The sequence below is a fragment of the Folsomia candida genome, unplaced genomic scaffold, assembly GCF_002217175.1.
Source record: "Folsomia candida strain VU population unplaced genomic scaffold, ASM221717v1 Fcan01_Sc003, whole genome shotgun sequence".
NCBI classification, from domain to species: domain Eukaryota; kingdom Metazoa; phylum Arthropoda; class Collembola; order Entomobryomorpha; family Isotomidae; genus Folsomia; species Folsomia candida.
In genome coordinates, this window is record NW_019091195.1 from 6,451,022 (window position 1) to 6,476,378 (window position 25,357).

Here is a 25,357-nt window from a genome sequence, read left to right on the forward strand (position 1 = left end):
GAGAATGTTGTTGACTTGACTTTCTCCCATCAGCAAAATAATAACAGACAGACCGGGTTAAAAATAAAATTGAAATCTTGTGGAGAAAACCACTTTCAACTTAAAATTAACAATTAAACTACATCAGCTCTAAAGTTCCCGAGCAATAATATGGGGGTCTCACTGTAAGTACTTTCTGCCATTGCACACAGTTTTGCCATAATGTTCAACATATAAATTGCTTTCACTTCCAACGATATTAGTTTGCAGATGTATCCGGTGAAGGAGGGATTGACGGGGACACAGACGATTGAGCTGTTGACGAAGCGAGTGCAAACGTTGGGGGGTCAATTGAGCGGTCAGTTCCTCGTCGACTGTGACACCTATGGATCCACCATCCATTCAATGGGTAAGCCCATTTTCGACCACCGGCTTCCTCTTTTTGCTATCACAAATTGTGAAAATTTGGAAGATCTTAAATTAACATTAGTGAAATAACTAAGTAGGTATTCCATCGGCAATAGTCACAGTAAATGCATAATGCAAATCAGTTCAGTATACAGAAGTAATTAATTTCAATGATAATTCATTTATTGTCATTCCATGTACATTATATTGGAGTTCATATTTTGCATATAATATTATTTATAGCGTTTGCAAAGCTTTTTCTTGTAGAGCATGAGGTGTTTGACTAGATCACTTCAACTTTGCATAAAAATGCTTAGAAATATATTCATGGCATTGTGGATTGTAAGGTGTATTTTGTATTCATCAAACAATTGTACCCTTAACTTGCCTCCGATAATGTGACGATCCAACTGTTGCTAAATTTGAATCTATCATGGTATTAAAATTATTGGGCGTTGTGCCATTGTGGAGTTGGCGACTGATTTCGTCTCCATTTTGATGTAGCATTGTTGCTCCTTGATGATAATAATATGTAGAAGGTAGTGGTGCAGCTCGTAGCTCGATCCCCAGATTTTTCTGTTGAATTTGGTCTCGTGACAGGTACAAGTCTGCTGTGCAATGATACAAGGAAAAATTTGAAGGGCGTGGTTGATATGCTTTGTAATGAGGGAGGAGAAGGTGTGGGGAATGTTCTGTGATTGTCCGTCTAGTTGATGGAACTTCGGAAACAATCTTTGAATGATTGCAAGGGACGTTGCAAAGCATCTTATACTCATGAGGCGGACATAATACGTTATTGTACTCTTTGGGCACTGAGACATTACAGGATTTCGATCGGAGTTTTCTAATTGGTTCGTAGTCTGAAACACTGGTCGCCAAATTTAAGCAAAGCGTTTTTGGACATTTCTTTTCTACTACTGATGCCGGTGAACATGGAGGAACGACGACGTGCATTCTTCCACATGCCGATTGCAGGGGGATTGCTGAGTATGCGTAGGCTACAGTGTCTGCCACCAATTCTCTTTGATGACAAATACTTGTGAACTTGTTACTAGGATTTCCTTTTTGGGTATCATGATTAGAGCTATCACAACAATTTGAAGCCGTGGGTGGCGTTTCTTGGCTTGGTTTAGGAGTATTTTGAGGCGCATTTCCGTGATACATTTCTTCTAACTGTACTCCTTTCGTTTCTGGAACTAGGCAGCAAACGAAAAATAGGCCGGCAATTGATATGGCAGAATAAATCCAAAAAGCTCCATACAGTCCAACGGATGATCGTATATCCACATAAGTTTTCACCGCAGCAAATGCACACGCGTAGCTGAAGGATGTCGAAACGGCAGCACCAAACCCTCTGTACATATATTTGGAGCAGCAATACATACAACATTTTATTTTTAAAATAATACAACGTAGATGAGGGAAAGTGAAAGCTATAAATATACCGACCTATATTCCAATGGGAAGAGTTCACCAACCATTAACCATGAAATTGGTCCAATGCCTATCGAAAAGAACAAGGTAAAGAATAAGACGCATGTTAGAGGAATCCAGTCCAGGGAGGGCCCAAAGCCTGGGTAGTTTGGGGGTAGTGATTCTTCCATGTAATTATATAATCCAAACCCAAAAAAACTTGCAGAAATAAAGAGGTTGGATATTATGAGCAACGGGAGTCGTCCAGCTGTATCTATTAACAATCCCGATGTCTGAAACATTACAAGCATAATAAGCATATCATCGAGTTAGTCACTTGATGATTGTTATCAATTGGGACTGCATAAAGTCAGTTATGTATCGTACCATGGATCCAAGCAGTCGTAAAAGTACCACTACAATGGCTGCCCAATGTGCGTCAATCGATCTTCCAAAAACCTTGTGACACATGATTTATTCCGTCAATATTCTGGGTGCATGTATCAAGTCCCTGAATAGTGTGTGTATAGAAGACACCTCAGAGTAAATATTACCTGTTTAAATATTGGCACAGCATAATGGTGGAACACGGTGACACCGGAAAATTTTTGGAAAAACATCAATCCACAAGTTATGAAAAGCTGCCTAAATGGAAATTGGCTTGAGCATCTAGGGAAGAAACTTTTATGCTTGGTTGAAATATTGCTGCGTAAGGTTTCCATCTCGGATGCGACATCATCTTTACTGGATCTGAGCCACGTCATAGCTTTGCGAGCCTCCTCTTCACGACCATGATACAAGAGGAAACTCGGGGTTTCTGGGATGAGGAGGATGGCAAAGAAGAATAGAATCGGACCTCCTGCCGCAAAAGTTGCAAGTTCTCTCCAGTCCAAGAAAGCTCCGAGAGAGAATGATGACAGTGTTCCGATCTCTCCTGCCATTTTCAACACCGCACTCAAGCACCCTCGAATCTCTGGGTGTGCTATTTCGCTCACATAAACCTATTTAATATGAAAAACAGTTAAATCTCTTCCTCCCTCACGCAGCAGTCCTTTGCATACTTTTATTCATATACATATACTCATTGTCTGTTTAACAGGCAGAGAGGGAGAGAGCTTATCATTCCATTGCGTTGCTTTTTATTGCTTACTTGAGTGGCAAGGAGAGTGACAGCGGAAAGGAATCCTCCAATAAAGGAGGTGCAGTACATCATTTCGACTCTTTGAGCAAAAACTGTGAGGAGCCAAGAGCCCGAGAAAGGAAGTGCGACATAGAGGAGGGTCCGCTTTCTCCCCACTTGTAACATCAACCCACCCACAAGGCAGCCAAACAGGGCTCCCAACAGCGACAAGCTCGCAACCCAGGACCCTTCCTTTAACAAAATTCCCAAAACGCTCAAAAATCATCAAATACATATACCCTCGTTATACCTTCACATTACATTGAATAACGATAATGACAGCAGTTAATTTAGCGTAATGATAGCACATTCTACACCATTTTTAGCAGCCAACTTCCATTAACAAGAGTAGGAGTGTATGGGAGTGGTCATAATTGATAACTAGATTACTTTTCAATTGCCAGAGTTCGTAAGCTAGCTGATGGTTCACACGGATCATTGCCAAATTTGATAAGACATTTTTTTTATTGCATGTCGAATGGCCAAAGAAGTTCTCGTCCGGAGATTGCACAAATGTCGACAATTCAAATAATACTCAGACAGTTGAATGTATTTATGTAAGCAATAACGTTCTCACTTGTGCTGAGACGTGAAAGCTGCTGGTTTTTGATTCTTGGAGAGAAGATAAGGCTGGACTGCTGTACCCTTTACCTATTTTTCGTTATAATATTATTCATTCAATCATGGAACGTATGTACATATGTGGGACAACTTGTATTTTTAAGCACGCTCAATAAAGAACTGCAGCATATTATGCAGCTAACTTACCGAGTCCTGCAGACAACGGACCAAGGCTCACTGCCAATGTTGTCATAACCTAGCATATTAAGAACAGGCATGAATTAGATAATATTTGACAACACAAAAAGTATTTTAATACGCATATGATATTTTCGTATGCATTGTTATGCTGACCAGGGTCTTTTGACTGTTTCCTTGGAGGATTTCTAGAAATCCTCCAAGGAAACAGTCAAAAGACCCTGATGCTGACAATGTTACTCAATGAGTAATTCTCATGTATCTCGATCGGATTAATTGACTTTTACTTTCGTGAAAACTTAAATCTTGAAAGTGAAAATTGCGTGTTTCATAACTGGGTTGGCTGGTTGATTCTTCTTCTGCGACCCCACAGCCGAGATAAATGTTTATGTTTATTTGCTTGAGAAGGTAAACAAAATGTCACTTTTCTATTAATATTTATCATCATCTCCTCAACCCCTCATTCTCATTTTCGTCTTGCTCCTCCTCACCAATTCCCCTTTAGACAGATAAAAGATAAGTATTGTCGGCATCACCACTCTCTCAAGATAAACAAAACGTGGTAGTCCTTCCTTACCGTAATGTATATATCTGCCTGTGTATTAGAAAGCATGGTTTCTTTCAGAATGCATTAAGGATTCGAGCAACTTAGAAAAACTAACTCGACACTGAAACCACTCAAAAAAAGTTGATTTTATAATATTATCCCTAGAAAATTGTGAAAAAGTTGATATATGCCGTGTGTATATGGAATTAAGTCTACTGGCGAGAAAAGTTTGATTGCATATAAATTACGGTGGTGCTCGAGGAGTGAAAAGAATTAGGATAACCAAGGTTAGAAAATAAGCCGGAAATGTCGTCCTTGGTGTTGCCACATCCAAATCTGAGAGAGCGATCGTACATATAATATATTTGACGCGTATAATACCTGAGTGAAATGTCGAGGAATTTTGCTCCGAACGAGAGATAGAAAATTGGGCATCTTGGCATCAACGAGAGCTCGTCGGCTTCACTCTTCTACATCCAGAGCACTTCACTCACAAGTCGTCGTTGATGGAAACCATGATGGGTTTCTGCTGAAGATTACACCCCTTATCTTGGATTAGGACAATGTGTTTGCGTTTTCAAACAAATAATAGTGCCTCTTGACTTTTGCTTTTTATCTCAGGTGGGCTTCTTGTATCTCGATATTAAGTTTCAAAAACATCTTTTGAGACACCATCTTGGTTGATCTTCTCTCCAAATCACGTTGTTGACATTGTTATGTCCTGTCACATCATCTCAACTATTGAAAAATATTATTACAAACGTTAGCATACAATGTAATCTGACAAATGTTTATCATGTTCAGTGGATATTTTGTCCTGATATTTAATATGCGTCAATATCCAATCAAAATGTGTACGGTTTCACTTCAATTTATAATAAAAACTGCAAATCGTTCCCTGATCTATGTTTTCTATACCTATAAGCAGATATTATTATGTATGAATGCATTTCATCATGTTCGTGATTGTCTGTTTTTGCTATGCATAGGAGTTTGGTTTAGTGCTTCAAATTCATGAAAGGAAAGGCTATTTCGAGGTTGTCTGATGTAAAAATAGTGCAATGAGAATTGAGCGTTTCTTGATATAAATATGTGCACATACATAGTTCTCATGTGGCTTTCAATCCTTATCCAAGTTTCATTTCCTTCAAATGCATACATGCCTTCCTCTAACAATTGGAGTGGAATACACCCGATCAAAACTACAGAGTGGGAACCAGTGGGAGAATGTGACTCCCATATAGAATTATATGATCAAGTTGGATCAACTCAACTTCCCAATATGATATGAGCCGCAGAAAATCAGATTGGAAAATTATCGTTGAATGGGAGGTTTGTTCCCATATGGAAGTACCGAAAAAAATCATATATAAGATTTACACGATGAAACTTTCCATTTACCAATATGAGCAATGAATGGAAATCATATACGAACTTAGTAACCAAAATGTTCCCGAATTTCGTATTGGCACAACTATAAACTCCCATATGTCAATTTCTAAGAAATCATACTTGAGGTAAACATGATATAAATTTCTTTTTGCCAATATGACTAGCAAGTGAAAGTCATATAGGATCTTTTTGCATAAAAGTATTTAAAATTGCATATTGATGCAACTACTAAATTTTCCCTTATGACCAGTGGAATGGGAAGCAGATGGATATTTGTTATGATAATAAACGAAAGAAAATTTTAATCAAGAATTATTTTCCTCTGAAGTTAAATAGTTTATTTTACAATAGTAATTCAATTAATTAATTTCAAACAAGTTTGGTATTTCAATAAAATAATCCTTATCATGTACATTGAAGATATAAAACTTTTTCATCACCAGGTCCTCAAATCTCAGAAATCTGATAGATTTTTTTACATTTATACTACAGTAACAGATTTGAGGATTGTTTGCCATACCAATAACATTGAAAGTTTCTAATTGCGCAAAATAATTGTCATTCAAATTGTTATCCTTATGTTTTGCAGATATCTTAAAAAATTTCCTAACTACCCCAAAAACTCGATCCTCGACAAAAAAAATGTTGATTTTAATAATGCCTCCGTTACTGTTGAGTTCTCTAAAAGTGTTAAGAGCTGCTTTCTAATATCCATTAAGACAAAGAAATTCCCCTTCTTGTATACATCGGTCTTACTATAGAGTGATAAGCAGGAGGGACATTTTAATTCGACATCTAAAATTAATTCGCAGGATGGGCAATATGGCACTTTTTGAAACCAATTCGATTCAAGTGCGACTTCTTTCATAAGATTATGATAAGACCTAGGATAATTGACGTCGGTGGGGACATGACGGCTGAAGAGTTTCAAAATATCTTCGGTACATCTCTTAGTTAAGTTGTGCTTCTGCTGGAGGCGTAGAATTCCATAAATGCTTTCCTCTTTGGAAATGTTGCAACAAGGATGAAGCAGTGGAGCCTAAAATTATAATGACAAAATTAAGAATATTATTAAGAAGTAAATAAATTTTATTTATTCAACTGGGACTTATTAATTTTTAGAAATTACTTCATTATCGACATGAACTAATTCTTCACAGCAATCACTGGAGGTTTCTAATGGCGGAGTGATATCGTCGTCACTGTCGTCAATGCTGGATAAATCCCACTCCGGCAATTTAAATAGTTGCACAGCGTCTAATACCAGGCAGAAACATTAATTTTTGTTATATTTTGAAATTAGTTATCTTAATTACTCACTGTCTGAATTAGGAAGTAATTCACTGGTTAAGTCACTGATCTTGGTCTGCTTCTGACTGTCGTTATCGTCCTCACTGTCACTCAGAATTTCGTGACGTTTCCGCTTTAAATTTAATTGTTGAACCTAAATATATTTGCGAAAATTATTTATATTTGTAAGTCACAAGAAACTATAAAATTGACACTGTACAGGCCAATCAAACACGTGATATTACCTTCACATTTAATGTATGCTGTTTATTATAAGATAACTTCTGCCTTTTAGATATTTTCGAAAAAGTAGCTTGAAAAGTATTCATCTTGCTAAATACTTGATGATTACTTTTAAACAAAACCAGATGAATGAGAAACGGAATTGAGATTTTTTAACCGCTGGTTTTAAACTGAGCCGCACTGGCAGAGCACTTCGTCACTGTTTCTTACTAAACCTCTCTGCCCAAGTTTAATTTAAATTAATAAACTTTAAAAACCAAACTTAGCTGTCTTAGCAAGACTTTTAAATTAACTTAAAGTGGACGAATAATGTCGCATGTTGTCGTGCACTGGGAAAAGGAGAAATCCTATTCATGCGTTAAATTAAAAAAAGTTATTAAGGGAGACTGCGGTGTGGACGATCTGCTTGATAAGTCTTTCGACGTACAATGGGGTGGGGACAAAGAGAAGGGGAAGATAATTGGAATAGGTAAGTAATTTAGTAATGTGTCTCATCATTTTTAAATTGCAATGGTATCTGTGATCTCTTTTATTTCTTATTTTAATTATAGGTTCACGAAAAGACATGAAAATACTGGAAGGAGAAAAGGCACAAGAAGCTGCAGATATGTCATTTTATGAACATAATGGAGAAGAGGGAGTGGAAGAAGGTCCGCCACCGGAAGGACACTCCCAACTTGATGGTGGGACTGAAATTTTCGAAGCTGAAGTGCGAAACTCTGATGAAGGAAATTTTTCAGCTAGTCTCGTCCTTGCTCCTGGATCAGGTTCTCGTGAGGTGACGAAGAACGTATAATTTATAATATTATATTAGTAAAGTCGTCTATTGTTCTTTTTTTGTTATTTTAGGTTGAGGTTAATCACGGACGGCACGACGCGGACGTGATTCAACTTCAAGAGCGCTTGATTGAGAAGGACAAAGAAATTGCAATGCTCCAGGCAGAGAATTTGTCGTTGAGAACTACAGTTAAGCAACTAAAACGTAAAACTTCAATGATTAAGTTTATTTTTGATATGCAATCGTCTTTCACATTCCAGGAATTAAATTTATTTCATTTTCCAGGTCTTATAAAGAAAACCGGTGTTTCTAACGAGGAATCCCAAGATAGAGTCGAATTGGCCCATGGAATAAGTTTGGACAAGTCCCTCGTTGAACTCACCCAGATAAGCTATTCCTCTCGTCCGTCACTATTTTTTAGAAAATTGCTGTTCGAAGGTGGATTATTCCAACTTGAAGAAATCGCTGGTTCATCCATGACTGGTAAATCCTCGCCACTTTTCCGACATCTAACCCGGCCAGCATTGGATCCAGTACGATTTGGAGTATTGAAAGGTAAACAGCTACTACTTAATGGTGTGTGTTATGTAATTATGTTTAATGTACTCTAATTATTTCAGATTTTACAATCAAATCTTGTGGAATAAAAACCAACACACTGGAGATGGTTGAGTTTGAGCAAAAACTGAGAAACATCCCTGGCGATGCAAGAAAACGACTAGCAGCAGTGAACAATTCATAATATTAATGTGCTCAGAATATCTATTACAATGCTTTCTTTAAACGTTAATTACGGCTAAATAAATTTAAAATTAAATGAATTTGCCAATATGAATAGGTTTTATTTTGCATGCTGGAAAATTCCATTTTTGCATATCTGAATATGAGACCAATAGGAAATGCATTTAAATTCCCAAATGATTTGTCCGATTACAACCTATCTGATCTTCTAAATTATTCCCATTGGATTATGTAGTCTGAAATCTACCTCACTTTCCAACTACCTCTCCCATCTGCCTTGCCAGTTGGAATTAATGGGTCAGTTTTGCTCGGGCAATTATGAACACATCACACAATGTGCATACAAAGAAAGAATATGCATGTTCATAATATGTATGTCTAATACTAACTTTGTGTGGTCCTTTGAATTTTCTTACAAACATAAGTGTACACATTATGTGGTAACCTGAAGAAAGTAACGTACTCGAGACAGAAACGCCCGCATTACTTGTACACTGATGCATTTAAACGCCCACACTTGTCACACTAAACAGTAATAATTGTCACACTAAACTAGAGCTATAGATAGGTCAATGATAAGCAATGAATAAGTTGGTTCAACATGGCATAACTCGAAGAACTCTCATATCGTTTTCGGAAATGCTCGAATATCGACTGGAAGCTATACGATTTCAAATAATAAGGCAGCAGTATGCTAACCCATGACAAATTTCAAGTTTACTATGCTCAGCCGAGGACGTGTTGGCTGGCAAGTTTCACTGCTTTCTCCTGCACCAACAAGTGAAATATTGCATCAGATGTGCATGACACACGTATTCAAGATTTGAGCAAAAGGTCTGCTAAAGGAGCAAGGAGAACATGGACAAAATTTTCCAAATTGTCCTGTCACCACTGTCAAATTTAGCTCTGCTTTTAAAATTTATTACAACTGGCGGCGGATGTTTTGTCCACGAATATTTGTTATTACAAACTTTAGATATCGCAAGGGATTGCTACCCATTTTGCTATCCATTTTTCACCATTTGCATTCGAACGTTTTCAGTTATACATGCATGCATACATAAATACGTCATCCTACAGACTATTTATTAAGCATATGGGATCTGATCTAGTATTACATAAATAATATGTATAATATATATATAGGTCCATATTATGTACATATGTATGCGCACATACCGAAAGAGGCAAGTTGAGACTAACTGAAATGTATATTTCGTTCACAATCTGAAATTTTTTTAGCAAGATCCTCAAAAATTATGCCCAAGACTCATTCAGATTTTGAATCTTTTGCAAAGGATCTTAGCCACAATTTTGAGTGTGAAAACCAAAATCCAAGATCAAGATTCTATGTACTTGAAAATCCAAGATCCGCAAACGGATGCTGCCCATCTCTGTTTTGGATTCTACAAATTTCTCTGTCTTGCTCCCAAATGAATGCATTCCTGTGCATGCGTCATTTGGCATTACGCTTCTTAAACTCTAGAGACTGGTTCCCATATTCTTCCCTTCTTGGATTCCCAGATTAAGAAATTAATGAAATATGTATTTCATAACTGTTGTTAGTTATGTAAAAGTCATTCATTTAGTTACAATAGTCTGTGCCAAGCTAGCTGCAAAGATAACCTTGCATGGGTTGAACTTTGCAATTCAACTAATGCAAAATGCTTTGTATCGTATCATTCCCTTTTCGTCTTTCTTTCATTCACAAGAGGAAGTAGAAGTTGAATGTAGTAATCCCCATGATAAGGATGGTAAGTTGAAGGAAGAGGAGGAAGGTCGAAACTCGTCATCCTCAATGTCTTGCTGAATAGAAATGTTCAATCTTCTAATAATACTCGCATTTATTTGTCCGAGCATTTTGCTTTTCACACTGCAGTGAGAGGGAGGAAGTTAAGGACGTGAAAGTTATGTGGATTGAAGGGAAAGTGCAAAATGTATTGTAACGGGAAAACTTTTCCATTTCCATCATTATCAAAATAAACCAACTTTTAGTCAACATTAAATGCTAATATCAGCACACTTCTTCTTGTGACTTAATCCAACTACAACAGCAGAACTGGTGCTACCCTCACCCAACTCGCATTAATTTCGTAGTTGAAATTGAATGGATTTAGTGAGGAGTGAAAAGAAGTAAATCTCAAGGAAGACAGATTAAAGGCACATCAACGCTATCCGCTCTCTGGCAAATGCAAAAAGCTATTTATCAGTACTAAATACGAGGAGAGGTGTTCTGTTTCCTTACAATGGCCCATTATTATTCTTCTTCCTTTGCATGTCCTGAATGAATGAGAGGATGTTAGTTTTATATGCATAGCTCCAGTTTCTTCTTAACTATTAGACTGATGCACACATTGAAATGCCCAATAAGTAGCTACAATTCTAAATTGTTCCAACTACTGCAACTTTTATCCTTGCGTAGAATAAATGTACTTGAGTGAGTTTTCCATTACCAGCTATTTTCACTCTCAATTATTATCCTTTCTTCTTTTACGCTTCCCTGCTCAATTATTTCCGTGCTAATTATTATGTTCTCTCTACAAGCCAGCTTAGCTTCTGTTTCACTGCCAGAGAAAGTACTCACAAGAGTTTGGAAGAGAGTACGTATCAAATAGTTTTTTAATGGGAATAACAAATTTCATGTACTTACTTATTTACTACTATACATATACTACACGCATTGATTATTATAGTATTTTATTCCTCTCTCCCATTCATTCAGTACGTAATTGTTGGTTGATTAGGGTGAAATTAAGCACCTCTGTTCAAGACGACACCACCCCATGGGGGATGCATGGGGCCAGAGTCAAGTGAGTACAGCATATCCCTGGACTAATTTGAAAACGAGTGCAAAGGGGATGAAGCATGGATGAAACATTCTTAAGGTTTTATGAGGAAATATATGTTACGACAAGGAACAAATTGCACATAATTTTGGACGAGTTGAATTGTTCTCACTCACTCACTGAGAAATACAATGAGTAAAATTCCATGAGTGTGGAACTCTTCTTGATTGTCTCTGAACTCAATATTGGATTTCGTGGTGTTTCATAAAGTGAGATGAGAGCCCTGAATGAAACGGAATGAGCGATATATCAAGTGGGATTTTGTGGTGCAGGGAGCAGCGAGTGTGTATTGTAGTGGTTTAGGAGGCATATGGAGAAAGAGGAAGGGGTAGTTTTGTTATGTGGGCAAAATGTATAATGCTTCAAACAAATCGCTGTTTTGTGGTGGTTTTGGAGGAACATATTATTACGCAAGAAGGAGTGAGCAAGTAGTAGTACATACTTACGTACATACGTATGTACGACGGGCAAGTAAAGTAATCTAATACTTCTTTCTTCTCTAATGGCTTTTCTCTCCTGGATAACTCTGGAGAGACGGGCTGTTTCCTCTTATTTCTTCCTAATGTCGATTTCATTGCTGTCTTCTGGGTGGATATCTCTATTTCAAATTGTGCTTTATTGGGCTTCCTTCCTCCGCTCCTCGTGTGGTGCTGATCTCCTCGATACACACACATACAAATACTTTCACTCCTTCCTCCACCATCAGAAAATACACGGCATGTAACACAAGGAGGAGGCCTTAATCCAGCGGAATGTCGTATAGATAATAATGACACACGGCATACTGGGCCGATGCTGTTCCTATATTCCGTATTCTTCGCCTGGCATTGACAGTGACAATAGGCCGCTGCTTCCTTGCGGAAGCCAGATGGACAATTCAATTCACGGTTTCACTCATTTTGTCTATGGCACGACAGCTGTCCCCAATTCCTTTAATGGACCTCCTTTATCTTTATATTGGCACGGATCGAGGCAGTCAGTCGTGCTCCTTGAAAAATTGCTTGGTGTGACCCTCTTGGGCCTACCTAGCAATGATTGAATGTATTTGTCACATTCAGTTTCAAACACAATCAAACGAAACCATTTGATCCAATCATGCGAACGATGTAATCAGCTTTAACTCTGTTGGATAAAATTTTGCCGAGTAGGAGATCTCTAAATTAATCTATGAAAAGAGAGAAAATTCATTTCTGCAAATATAATCTTTTGTAATGAGAGTACGCGCAGCCCTGCTGGAACCCCTTGGAATTCCCAATCTTTCGGAGCATGCGAGAATGGGTGCAATTTTTCTGAAGAATCAAATTCTGCACTTTTAGGCTCGAGTGATTCAATCTGCCTTTGCATTCATTCATATTATCCAAGTTGCAAAATTTAAAGATTTGCGTTTCTTAATAATGGTTTTGATGAGTTCCAGTCAGTGACATACTTACATACTTATGTATATGTATGCACGTATTTATTTATATGTTCATGTGTACATACTCTTATTATGCATTATTGTTTGGCCACTCGGGCTGGATCGCTGATACATATCGGTACAACTGTGGTATTGATGGATATCTATGTATGTTCGTATACTAAGAATACTACGCATTGTTTTATTTATTTGAAATGCAGACTTCAAGTTTACGTTATGAATGGAAAGAAATATATATCGCTCTAAAATGTGGTGGAGAGATACAATAAAGCATTATCAACAAATGTCTTACTTGTAACTTTGTTCGTTGGGGCCGAATTCTCGTCAGTATTGGGCATAGGTTGTACCCGGTCTATGTACAATATTTCAATGTCGCCAGTCCTTTTAGTTCTCCAGATTGATTTCGGCGAAAAGAAGTCGTGAGACCGTTGGTACAAATATGGGGCGTCTGTTTTCCTCTGTCTCAAATTCCCTCCTGTTCATGATAAAACTCATTGTTTAAGCACAAATCAAGTGCACTCTGACTTACTCTACAGTTTACTTGCCATTTGAACTCTTTTTGATTCACACGATTCTGCAGGATGTCCGTTCTTCAGAGATCAGAAAAATAAAAATATATACATCGTTATATCGTTATATTAAATGAAAAAACTTTCACTTTTCTCAAACATAAGTAATTGTGCTGTACAACGTCTTAATGGTGAAGGCACACTGTGAAGGAGATTTCTGTATTTCTGGTTGGTTGGCTGGGAAAAGGATTCTTTTTCTAGGAGGATTTGGTTTGAGGTGGGCTTAAAATTGGAATCTTATTGTGGTGAAAGATTTGAGATTATGGGAAAGGCGATTGATTTACTGGAAGTGCAAAGTGCAGTCTGGGATTTGTTTATGTATTCTGAAATACTTTTATGAAACTTGTCTCTGTCTGAGAGGAAGGGAGATATCGTTGGATAAACGCTTAGTCCTCTCTCGTCTCAAATGTTCTCTAGTTGCACTGTTGTTGGCTGTTTTATTGTGGTTTGTTTGTGTCTTAAATCAGGAATGGTTGAGTGAGATGTTGTGTATCTAGATGATGTGTATCTAGATGTTGTGTATCAAGATACTTCAAACCCCGAATGTAGGATATCTCACGTTGGCGTCAGAACACAGAAAGGGTTGTTTAGTTAGCTGAGAAGGGATTGCAGTGGTTGACTTGTTCTCTGCTCAACTTTTGGGTTATGACTGAACCCAGCTTGGGATTCAATGAAACTTTTCCTCCCGTGGAAGCTGTGCTTTGCTCTCCATCTCCTTTCTAAAGCTTCGTTTCCGTGTCTCATATTCAGTGAATTGAGTTCACTTGTACGACATTAGTTGAGCTCCCTGTGTATAATGCTAAGCATATTGTTTTCACACTTTTCAAGTCTACTTGCACTGAAAAATGTGAATTCGTCGCCCTTCATTTGTACTTGGGGGACCCCGACCCTTATTTGTATGGATATGGATATATATCTACTATGAATACGGTAGTGGAATTTGTGAAACCATTATTTTGTTTAATGAATCAAAGTAAGTAGCAGTAGTGGGTAGTAGAAGGTTTGGTTTTTTATCCCATTCATAACAACCTCACCTAACCCATTGACAATACATATTGCAGAGTAAACATCTCTGTGGGACGGAAAATTTCCCGCTCTGTGACCTCATGTTAAAATAGGCCATTTCTCCGTCCCACAGAGATTTTTACTATGCAATGGGTACAAGTATGTGTAAGAATGCCCGTCCCCCACCTTCGGTTATTCGGTGCCATCAGTGGCGGGGCAGTCAGTTCTAATCGTTTCTATTGTTGAGGATAATGCTGGGGTCTGAGTGTGGAAAATGTCAATTTGTTGGTTTGATTAAGCTCATTGAGAGAGGGAAATCTATTATGGAGCGGAAAACAGCTTTCGTAGGTCGCTGGTCGCGGTAGTTTCTGAAAATGGAATCCAGCTCATAACTGCATACATTCACATAAGTACTACATACATATACGGTTTTTGAGTGCAATAACATCTGCCAGTAAAGAGAAAACGGTGAAGGTTGCATACAAAATTATAAGCATTTTCCATAAACTACTCAGTTTTCCTCCTGGATGGATCAAGTTGTGTGTGAGTAATGTGAAAGCACGCAAATTTGTGTGTGTGGTGGGGTGAGTTCCTTTCAATGAAATGAATGCAACGAGTTTCCATGTCCGTGATATTATTTTCGTGCTCATGTTGCACTCTACATTATTCTTGTTATATCATACATACATTTACCTCCCTTCGTATATTCAATAATATACATGCATACGCACATATATGCTCCTGGAGAAACTGTTAAATCGTTGAGCGTCATTGTACTTGAGTGGGCTCGTGCCGTATTGTAATGTGCAGCTAAAATTAGGAGTGATCCAACCTGGGGGTCAGGTTTGGAGTATTGATTATGAATAGAAGGAGGACATTCGACGTAATACATATATTTATACCCCATTCAGAAGAGCTGTACTAAATGGAAGGGGAAAGTTTTTCACGTGACATTTGTTTGTAGGTTTCGTTATACAGATTCTGTGACGGAATCAAAGAACAAATCACGGATCAACGATTGAAGCGAATTAGAAAGGATGAATAGAAGGATGCCGGGTAGATGTGCAATTATACTAATTACTCATAGTGCCACTTTGGAGATAAATATCCGCACATGCATCATCGTGCAAACAAATTTCACAGACCCTCCTTGAGTTACATATCTAAGAAGTTGCTGTAATGGAATTTGTCGGTAAGACAGGAGTAGTGCCGTTATCTTACCAAAGTTGTCGGCTTGTTTGGTTTGATTACGAAAATGGTGGTGACAATTGCCAATCCTTTAAACTTTATCTGTCCTATTGCTCATATAGATACCTAGTTGGGACATTTTGTCTCACTATTTGATTTTATTGGATTTACACACCAATGCATAGAACTGTGATTTAAATTTCCGTTATTGAAACAGACTGTGGCTTCTTGCCTATTTGTCGGTTAGACGTTTGACATAAGTGCATGCATAACTTCTTGACACTAATAATTGTAGGTAATAAATTTTAGGCATTTGTAAATCAGAAACTGTAATCCTCTATTTCTAGAAAATTAGCTACTCAGTGTAATGAATTCCAATTAAAGTAATCCATCCAGAACTTCATTCAAGAACTTCCTTGCTAATTGAACTTACGAATGACATGGCACGTAACTAATATCCAGCCAGAGAGAGAGCTACAAACTTTTTGTGTTCACTCACTTCCTCCACCACCTCCTACATATACTTCATCGGAATACTTTCTCAACGCCATTAAACGCCAATAGAAGAAAGAAATGGGTGTATGTATTTGACTGACTCTGAATGAGTGGGCAGCCGGGGTTCTTCTAACTTCTAACTGGAGTTAGATGGTAATTTCTCCAGGGAAATTCTCAAATATCTTTCACTCACTTTATAATGTATCATCATACAATATTGAACATAAAGCTCGAGCAGAAAATGACAACTATATGCTTCTACTTGAGCCTAGTAGCAGCAGTCCTTCGTTAGCAGAGTTAATTAGTGAAATACTTTGTAAACAACCAGAAGCAAAACAAACGCTGTAAGGAAAGAAAGAATATGCTCAACATCACCAAGTGAGAAGAGCATTCTCAGAGTTCCGACGAGTCTTACACCGTATTATTATATCTGTTTATCCAGCTCCTGTCTGCATGACTGACAGGTGCATGCCTTTCTTTGTGAATAAAAAGCATACTTTTTAATATTCAATCAACGGAGCAGGTATTATTTAGTTATAGTCGTCGTAGTTTTGTAGAAGACTGATGGTGTGGGCTTCCTATTATTATCCACAACTATAAATTCTAGCAAGTGTAAAAGACTGATGAATTTTGAAAGGAATCGCCAGGGACCAAATAAACACTCGATTCGGATACATGGAGTGTAAAACCTAGGGTAAGCATTTTAAACAGAGACGTAAAGTTGGTCGATATACATATTTCTTAATTTTTAAGCGAATTAATGACACATGTGCCTGATTTAGAGACAACTAAAGAGTGGAACTGTTAGCATTGAACCTGTCACACCCTCAAAATCGCTCAAATACTTATCCCTGTATTGGCTCGTTTAAACTATGACATATTTACATAGTTGCTCTATAAAACAAAGTATTTCTGAGACCAACTACTGGGAAGTTAGAATGTAAAATTGTTATATAAAATAAAAATTGATACATCAAGTGACATGACATTTGATGAAATAATTTAGTATTCAATGTAACATAGCCGAGAATGAAAATCTAGAACGTGCAACCATTTATGTACGTACTTACACTTTTACGCTTCCGTTGGTTTGAGTTCTTGTGTGGTAGTCCTGTCCTGGTAGGAGCCGTAGGAGGAATGAAATGAAAGCATTAATTGCAAGTTCAGCCCTAGCTATCTGGTTTTTATGACGGAATAGGGAATCAACTACTTTTTCTCATCACTGAACTATTTACATTGGTTCTGGATTCCTCTTCTGAATCACTGAATCGTTTGATGAATAGTTGCCGCTGGTCTGGTTTTTTATTTTTTGTGTCCCTATGAGTCAAATCATGGTGGTTACAATGGAGCCTGGTTAATTTGGATATACAAGTATACGGTGGATTCATTAGTGTACATAGAATGAATTGGACGGTGAAAGCTAACCTGTATTAACCAATGTACAAGCATTTAAATTTATGATACTAATGTAAAATGATGTATATAAATACATATGCATTAATCACAATTATGTTTTGTCCATTTTTTGTAGGTGGTCAACAATCTACACATCGGGTACTGAATGTTTTACATAATTCTGAACACCCTGCCTCTACTTTTGCCTTGTTGGAAGTTCCAGTATTGAGTGCACCTGGAAATCTCAATTTACCTCCCGGGTCTGGTGTTAAGACCGTCTCTCTCGTTGCTGACAATTTGTTTGATCTTCTTGTTCATAAAATGTCTCATGTGTACACTTCAAAAAAAATTAAAATAGAGTCCAAGGGCCCAAGGTTTGAGCTCGGAGACTTTGTGGTAAGTCATATGTATACAAAACAGGTTTTGAAATCATTTATAGCCATTCCACAATATCTACAAATATTACGACTTATGTTTTCCATAGGTTAAATTGGGGAGCGTTTTGATGTCTCAGAACTTCAAGGGAGTATTAGTAGAGGTAAGTGCACACGTATAACTAACCACGTTAATTTACATACATAGGTTCTTGCCTCCCACGTTGTTGTTGAGTAATAGATATTTCGTAATGTAATAAAATATTTTCTTGGTTTGAATGTCGTAAAAATTTCATCTGCCAAACTCATTAAGAACAAAGTTTATATAATACATAAATAAATATATTATTAATCGGGCTTCTTTCCAGATTAGTTTTGGTGTTTTTTCCCATATTCGTCCAACATATACGAAAAGCCAACTTTTGTCAGGACAGAAGTAATGAGACTTTTTCTTCTCTGCTAGTACCTCCAACTGGCAACTGGAGGTGAGCTGGGTTTTCGTTTTCTGGATTATCCATGGTCCGATCCAAGCCACTCCGGATTTTGATCTCAAAGAATGACGATCCAGCTCACCTCTATCTCCCCAACGTGGTTTTATCATTCCAAGATCAAATATGTTGAAAGTGACAGTGCAATAAAAGAGCGGGGCTGAGGGTTATATGATCAATGAAAAATGTATTTAGCCAAGTTTTTTGATGTGTAAACTTCCAGGTAGAATATCGTCCGTGTTCTATCGCCGAAGCCTGCTGGGAACTGTTGATGGAATTTATGCAAGGAATTTTAGGTCAAAATGCCCAACTTTCTGTTCCTAGAACTCTGCAGGTAGGTATTATAGGATTGTGAGGTTTGAACGCCGGATTTTAGTCTTTTAGGAAGAGAACACTTGTCTCTCTTTCTCAGCATTACTTCTCATTTCTATTAAGGAATGCCATTTGTGTTATGTTTGGCACACACATAGACATAGTTATTATTATTCAGAATTTTCTGTAGTACTCTATTCTGTAATATACTTAGAATTAGAATTAGTTTACATCAAATTTGTTTCATTCATGCGGACCGACCACGAATCTTGCTTTTACAATCATGCAATGTTTGTTATATACGATAGATATTGACCAGTCTCTTACTGATTTAGGGGATTTATGTTGACCCTGATTTTGCGTCTTTCCAGGCACGAATGAAGGAGATGTACACGCCGTTGGACACTATACATCAATACATGGACCAGTTCACTTCCTTCAGGAAACAAGCTAGTTTTCGATAATTTTTCAACAGCTTGTCTCCACTCGACTTTTACAATTGTTTGTAATTTATTGATTTAATGTTGTTTATTGTTACAAATGTATTTTGTATTTGTTTAAGATATATTCTTGAGATAGATATATATTTAGCGAAGCTGAGTTGAGGTGATAAAATTGTATTACGTGTTATATAAGGATACTAACTTTTAAAAAAAATCCTGTGTACTTTCTTTGGGAGAGAAATAAAATTACAAAGATCTATATCCTGCTTCCACTAACTTTTCTTTTAAATATTCCCGAAGAGCAGAGGGGTGCACTTTCAGCTCAGATAATTTTGTATAGTCGAAACTTGCAACATTAAATCCTAGTGATTTTAAATGCCGTAGTCTCATAACTTCTGAGCCTGTTAGGTGTTGTCCATCTCGAGAATAGTGTTCTGGTACGTGTATTAAAATAATGGTTAGTTCTCTATCATTATTTACAGAATGCAGTCCGCTGTTTAGCCTTGACGCAATCCGATTTTTAAGGTAATTATACCTTTCTGACTCAAATCTCCTAACATTTGCAACAAGAATATCAGCAATATAAAATGCATTCAAAGGGAGGTTTGGAAGCACGATAAATTTTTCAACGCTACATCGAACACCAAGCACTTCTTTCACCACTTCTTCCAACCAATTTCCCATGCGTAAAATTCGACCATCAATAAAGACAGATCTGGATGTAAAATCTCTGGGTAACATAGGTCCTCCATATTTGCTTGAACATTCAATGGAAATGGATATATCCAGAAGTTTTAATTTGCTTCGCAGTAGTTGTAAGTGGCTGAAAATATCAAGCACAAATTTCGGTGTGGGCAAATTAATTATGTATATATTTATATGTATTAGTATTTAAATATCAAATCTTACTTATAATCTTGTTCGCACGTGTGAACGCGATCTAAAAAATATGGAGAAAACACTCGGTCTGCAAAATTCAGTGGAAACTTTGATAAATAACAGCAGGATAAGAGAACGTCGATTATGTCCTTGGGAGAAAACTGGATGAATTTATCATCCAAGTACGTTTCCACCGTTTGCCAAAATCGTACGCCATTTGAAGGTTGAAAGTCAAGATGACCAAAAGCGGTCACAATAGATGTGAGATCTGGTGGAGTGATGTTTGCTGCTTTGTGAAGCACGAGAAATTCGGCGGCTGCTTCTAGAATGCTCTCTGAACGAATATGAAATTTTTTGCTAAAAACTAAAACTGCTGCAACTACCTTAGGATCCGTAATTTTCAGACCTCTTGCTTTCATATATTTGTTTAGTGCCTACAAGGTACAAATGTTTGCGATTAGTAATAATATACAATATTTAATTTGTTGATGACTTTTTTGCTGTATGGGTAATTTTTGTAAAGTTCAATAATACATAAAATCTAAATTGCTTTACCTTTACAAATGTAGTATCACAAAAATTTTGTGCTTGAAATGCCTTGACTATTGTGTACAATTGAGCTTCTGTGACGTGATGTATATTTAAGTTTATGCACCTAGATAGGGCTGACAAGACTCGATTTGACACTCCCACACCAACTTCTGTGCCACTCTTGACCACAATGGAGCTCGTTTTATCCGTCGTTATCAGGGTCTCGCAAATCTTGGCAACGACTTCTGTTTCGATTTTCCACCATAACGTGAGTATCTTACGCTCAGCAAGATTCAGTACCAATCTTTGACTCTTCTTAAAATGAGGTAGTACTTGAAAAATCAAAGTGATGTTATTTTCATTAATGTCTTCACTCTTTTCAAAAATTCCAATCCATAATTTATCAATCAGACTCGATTGAAGGGGAGGTTTTCCAGTATCTCGTTCAATTTTCCCCAAAGTTATTATTGCTTCACAAACTTGTGTCAATTGAAATTGCCCTTTGGTTACTCTTCGTAAAATTTCTTCCAACAGCTTGTCACGATAACCACTACTGTTTTCAATTGGAATTTCACATTTGAATGCATCTAACGCTCCCAGAAGAATAGTAGGATCATCTGTCGATTGAATTGTATCCACCAGTCGGTTCACGATAGCTGTTCTTGTAAATGTGTCCATGACCCCGTTCTCGGATGATACTGTCCACGGAAGCCCATCGTTCCGATATACAAAGTTGTTTTCCAATTGAAATAATTTTTTTAATATTCCCAAACTGACGAAAGGCGTTACTTCTTGCGTGGGAACAGTCTCTAACATTTTGAGAATTTGTTGAGGACTGTTGAAATTATTGAATCCTTCAACAAATGCAGCCTCCTCTCTGGCATCCAAGTCAATATAATTTTTTCGATCTATATCCACATAAATACAACAACCAATCATTTTTTAAAGACTGATTTTAAGCTTCCAGCTTACGCTCAAGAAGAAGGAAAATGTATTTTAAGCCTTAAAACTTGCATACTTTTAGCTATTCCCTTTATATACTTACCAGCTTTACCATTCCCTAGATCGAGTACTTCTTCCGTCTCGAAACAATCAGAACTTTTGGTCTTAAGGACAGCTAGCGGAACTTCTTGTATCTCCCCCCCTTCCTGATGCATCGTTGATGTTTCGCCCAGCTCCCGATCACTGGAGTGATGCCGGACAACCACGGACCGTAACTTCATATCCAACTTCACAGGCCCCCATGACGAGAAACTCCGGACCAAACCTGGACCTCTGTATTGTGAAACAACATTTGGACTAAGTCTAACGGGGGAGAAGAACAACGGTGGAGTGAAAGTTTGGAAGATTTTGTGCAAATTCCCTTTAATGGTCGATGGAATTTTTATGATGATGATGTTAGTTCGAGTCGCGACTGGGGAAGTCATCTTGACAAGTTGAGATTTAAAAGTTTTCTGGTGCTTTCACGCATTTTTTGCAAATTGAATATTCACTTTCTTCCATTATTTTGCAGGGGAAAGTTGATGATGAAATACGTAGTTGACAATTGTCTTTTGTAGAAATGAGACCAAATTGAGACACATTGCTTTCGAACGCAACCCGCTGTTGGAGTGGAGATGAGAAATGAGTCAGAGTGGAACTTTGGGTTGTGTTGAGAATTTGGATATACAAATAAACAGAAAGAAAGGAGTGTTGGTTGGATGGAAGTGTCAATTGATGGCTTCCTGTCTCCTTTACGAAAAAAATTCATTATATCGCTCATAATTTGACCTCGTTGTATACTAATAATACAGATTTACCTCTATTGAGTACCACGTACTCTGGTTGAAATTGAATCATATAACGCAATTGGGTATAAATATACTAAATTATAATTTGGTGAAATCCCCGACCGGTAAATTGTTCCTTAGCTAAAGGCGTAGGTATTAATGAGGAAGGAGGAGGCTTGTGTCTGTATTGCACTTTAGAGTAGTCATTTAACAGATAATGTCAAGCATGTCTGACTTAAATACGTTATTGAGCACGGAAATTCCGGAAGGACTTCAAAGTTTGTCGGATTCCAATGTGAATTTGGCCCGAGTGGCGGAATATTGTCAATCAAATTACTTTCAGGTATATATTTAAGTGCCAGTGTTGAAAAAATGAAAATATTACAAAACGAGGTGAAACATTACTTGGTTTCGATTTGCAGTGTGACAACAAACGAGATGCAATTGATGAGACAAAGCGATACACGACGCAGAGTTTGGCCTCTGTTGCATACCAAGTGAACACCTTGGCTTATCATTTTCTCCAACTTTTGGACCTCCAGGGAAGCCAATTAGGTATGGCATCAGGGATTAAATTAAAATTATATATCTATTGTACATTTTTATCTTGCTATTAGACGAAATGGCAGCCCAAGCATCTCATATTGCACAAGCTATCTCCATTCACAAGGAGAAAGTTAGCCGAAGAGAAATTGGTGTGCTCACTAGGTACTAAGGATATCAAGAATCAATCTTGCTTTAACTTTGAGTAATTTAATTTAATAAACTTAATGGCTCAAAAATAGCTCGAAAACGCCATCCCGACAGTATAAGATTTTGGCTCCGGCTACTCCCGAGAAGCCAGTGAAGTACGTGAGGAAACCAATTGATTATGCACTTTTAGATGAGATTGGATGTGGGGCAAGAAATCGCCAAATGATGAGTAAGTCTAAAAACTTTCACCCTAAAACAAAATATACATGTATGTAATCAAATAGAGTTAAATCACGCTGTCATTATTTCATTACTTCATCTGATTTCTATAGGGACAAGCATGTCATCAATGTCATCCATGAGGAACAATATTCCCCCTCCTACAATGATGTCCACACTGCCACCCAATACCAAACCTCCTACACCACCAATGGGAACAAAAATGGGGACTCTGCGCACTGGCGACAGGTCGATTTACAGAACTGCTCCCGCAGTAGCGCCACCACAGGTCCCAAGCCATTATGCACCAAATTACCCTCATCTTCAAAAGCGACAAAATTCTCAGATTGAACAACGAGGATATACTACTCTCCCCCTTCAAACTGCACATCCTCAACTGCAAGCGTCACAAAATCAAGTTCCTTTGCAATCATCAATTCCTTTCCGGCAAAGAGATATTCAACCCATGTCGCACCAGCAAATTATTTATGCCGAAAATAAGAGTGAGAATTTTTTACACTTGTACTATCCGTCACACATAATTACTTTTGTTGTAATTTTTCATATTCAAGGTTTGGGAATTGTCACGGGACCAGCTTCACCACCCCTCCCACCTCCACCAATGGATCACTCTCTTGATGACTCGGGACCATCCTTGGTTCCCAAAACATACTTGGAAAAAGTTATTGCTGTATATGATTATGCTGCCGAGCGAGAAGATGAATTAAGTTTCCAGGAAAATTCGCTAATTTACGTTCTGAAAAAGAATGATGATGGTTGGTATGAAGGTGTGCTCAACGGAGTAACTGGTCTCTTTCCAGGGAATTATGTTGAACCTTGTGCACTATAACTTTTCAAGACCTATGAAAATATTTCTTATATACTTATTTGCATCTTTGTATATAACCTTCAAATTTAAAAAATGTATAGACCACATTCAACTATGTATGTATGTGTACATACTGCGTTATTGTTGCTGTAAAATATCGTCGCTTTTTTGTGAATAAAATGTCAAAGCATTTGGAATAAAGGCGTAGTAAACGATTTTTTTGAACTACATTATGACTTTATTCAACAAGGAAATTGTAAATTGTCATCTTATTCGACAAGACATTTGCTAACCTTCTCTTGTTGAATATGAAGTGAATAATTTTTGGTGGTCGTGTTCTGTACATGTCGCAGGGTAATTTTTAATAGATGGTCTTCTCCCTATATTGCTATGTGTTGTGTCTATTACAATTGTATAGTAGCTGAAGATAAGAAGATATACACGAAGCGATGAAGAATGTGCTATCCCGTCTACTTCTTCTTGAGTTGATGACGAACTAGGAGAAAGGGGACGGCAAATCCTGATCCCAGCCACATTCCCATGTACAAGGCTAATTTATAACGATTTGTGATTCCGAATGGCAAATTCTGATATAGTAAAATATCACATTTTAGTATACTGCAAGTATCAAACAAAATGTACAGTTTCCTATAAAATGTAAGTTCTTACAGCTCCGGGAACTCCTCCAATATCGTGGTGACCTCCCGAACGAGCTGCTGAGGTCATCAACGACCTGCTGAAGTTCATAGCTCTGCGAGCAATTATCATTTTGAATACCGGTTTAATTAAATAGGATTTTGGGATTCTCAAATCGGTTTTTAAGTCGTGCAAAACCTATATGTGGAGAAAGTTATATGTTCAGCTCATAAGAATTCTCAATGTGTAAAGCCGTACTGAATGTTGGCTCGTTCCCAGTAAGTCTTGTGATCCATTTTGGCTGGTATATACGAAAAGTTGAATTTTGTTTCCAAGTGAAGCAACTATTATACTAGTTCTTTAGTACCAAGCTTGCCACCCTTGTTGCACAAAGTATGCATGCAATGCTTCATGCAAAAAGGTCCAAAATCTGATGCAAAATTTATGATGCGAATTTATGAAATGATGTCAATTTTGGTATTATTTGAATTTATTTTCACACACGTAAGATGCTTAATATATTTCATGAATATGAGGTG

At 37.4% G+C, this 25,357-nt stretch overlaps 5 protein-coding genes across 7 annotated transcripts; 3 read left to right on the forward strand and 2 right to left on the reverse strand.

The window, feature by feature from the left end:
* The first annotated feature begins 5 nt into the window (after positions 1 to 5).
* Positions 6 to 19,523, forward strand: LOC110846025 (mediator of RNA polymerase II transcription subunit 20). Of its 2 annotated transcripts, none has more exons than XM_035849452.1 (6): positions 6 to 164; positions 243 to 388; positions 17,782 to 18,041; positions 18,130 to 18,183; positions 18,731 to 18,841; positions 19,155 to 19,523. In XM_035849452.1, exons 1-6 carry the CDS (start codon positions 151 to 153, stop codon positions 19,281 to 19,283), a joined length of 714 nt encoding a protein of 237 aa, XP_035705345.1. In that variant the 5' UTR covers positions 6 to 150; the 3' UTR covers positions 19,284 to 19,523. The 2 variants fall into 2 exon arrangements, with proteins under 2 accessions (XP_035705345.1, XP_021948317.1); XM_022092625.2 differs by having other exon boundaries at positions 8 to 164; positions 19,191 to 19,523.
* On the reverse strand, positions 549 to 14,221 carry LOC110846024 (facilitated trehalose transporter Tret1-2 homolog). 2 transcript variants are annotated; one of them, XM_035849446.1, is made up of 10 exons: positions 13,682 to 14,221; positions 13,286 to 13,583; positions 4,668 to 5,024; positions 3,749 to 3,797; positions 3,558 to 3,631; positions 2,951 to 3,172; positions 2,355 to 2,801; positions 2,188 to 2,259; positions 1,837 to 2,093; positions 549 to 1,741 (listed from the first exon to the last, which is right to left on the reverse strand). In XM_035849446.1, exons 3-10 carry the CDS (start codon positions 4,719 to 4,721, stop codon positions 751 to 753), a joined length of 2,166 nt encoding a protein of 721 aa, XP_035705339.1. In that variant the 5' UTR covers positions 4,722 to 5,024; positions 13,286 to 13,583; positions 13,682 to 14,221; the 3' UTR covers positions 549 to 750. The 2 variants fall into 2 exon arrangements, with proteins under 2 accessions (XP_035705339.1, XP_021948316.2); XM_022092624.2 differs by having other exon boundaries at positions 13,286 to 14,221.
* LOC118434889 lies at positions 6,065 to 8,810 on the forward strand. Its single transcript, XM_035849451.1, has 5 exons — positions 6,065 to 7,680; positions 7,763 to 7,989; positions 8,061 to 8,193; positions 8,275 to 8,544; positions 8,610 to 8,810. Exons 1-5 carry the CDS (start codon positions 7,521 to 7,523, stop codon positions 8,729 to 8,731), a joined length of 912 nt encoding a protein of 303 aa, XP_035705344.1. The 5' UTR covers positions 6,065 to 7,520; the 3' UTR covers positions 8,732 to 8,810.
* Positions 19,306 to 22,237, reverse strand: LOC110846023 (FAST kinase domain-containing protein 3, mitochondrial). The gene is made up of 4 exons (XM_022092623.2): positions 21,718 to 22,237; positions 20,697 to 21,580; positions 20,172 to 20,575; positions 19,306 to 20,085 (listed from the first exon to the last, which is right to left on the reverse strand). Exons 1-4 carry the CDS (start codon positions 22,097 to 22,099, stop codon positions 19,509 to 19,511), a joined length of 2,247 nt encoding a protein of 748 aa, XP_021948315.1. The 5' UTR covers positions 22,100 to 22,237; the 3' UTR covers positions 19,306 to 19,508.
* A 138-nt stretch (positions 22,238 to 22,375) lies between these two features.
* Positions 22,376 to 24,415, forward strand: LOC110847299 (abl interactor 2). The gene is made up of 6 exons (XM_022094219.2): positions 22,376 to 22,784; positions 22,864 to 22,996; positions 23,059 to 23,149; positions 23,227 to 23,363; positions 23,467 to 23,856; positions 23,926 to 24,415. The coding sequence occupies exons 1-6, from the start codon at positions 22,659 to 22,661 to the stop codon at positions 24,201 to 24,203; spliced, it is 1,155 nt and encodes a 384-aa protein (XP_021949911.1). The 5' UTR covers positions 22,376 to 22,658; the 3' UTR covers positions 24,204 to 24,415.
* Positions 24,416 to 25,357: the final 942 nt, after the last annotated feature.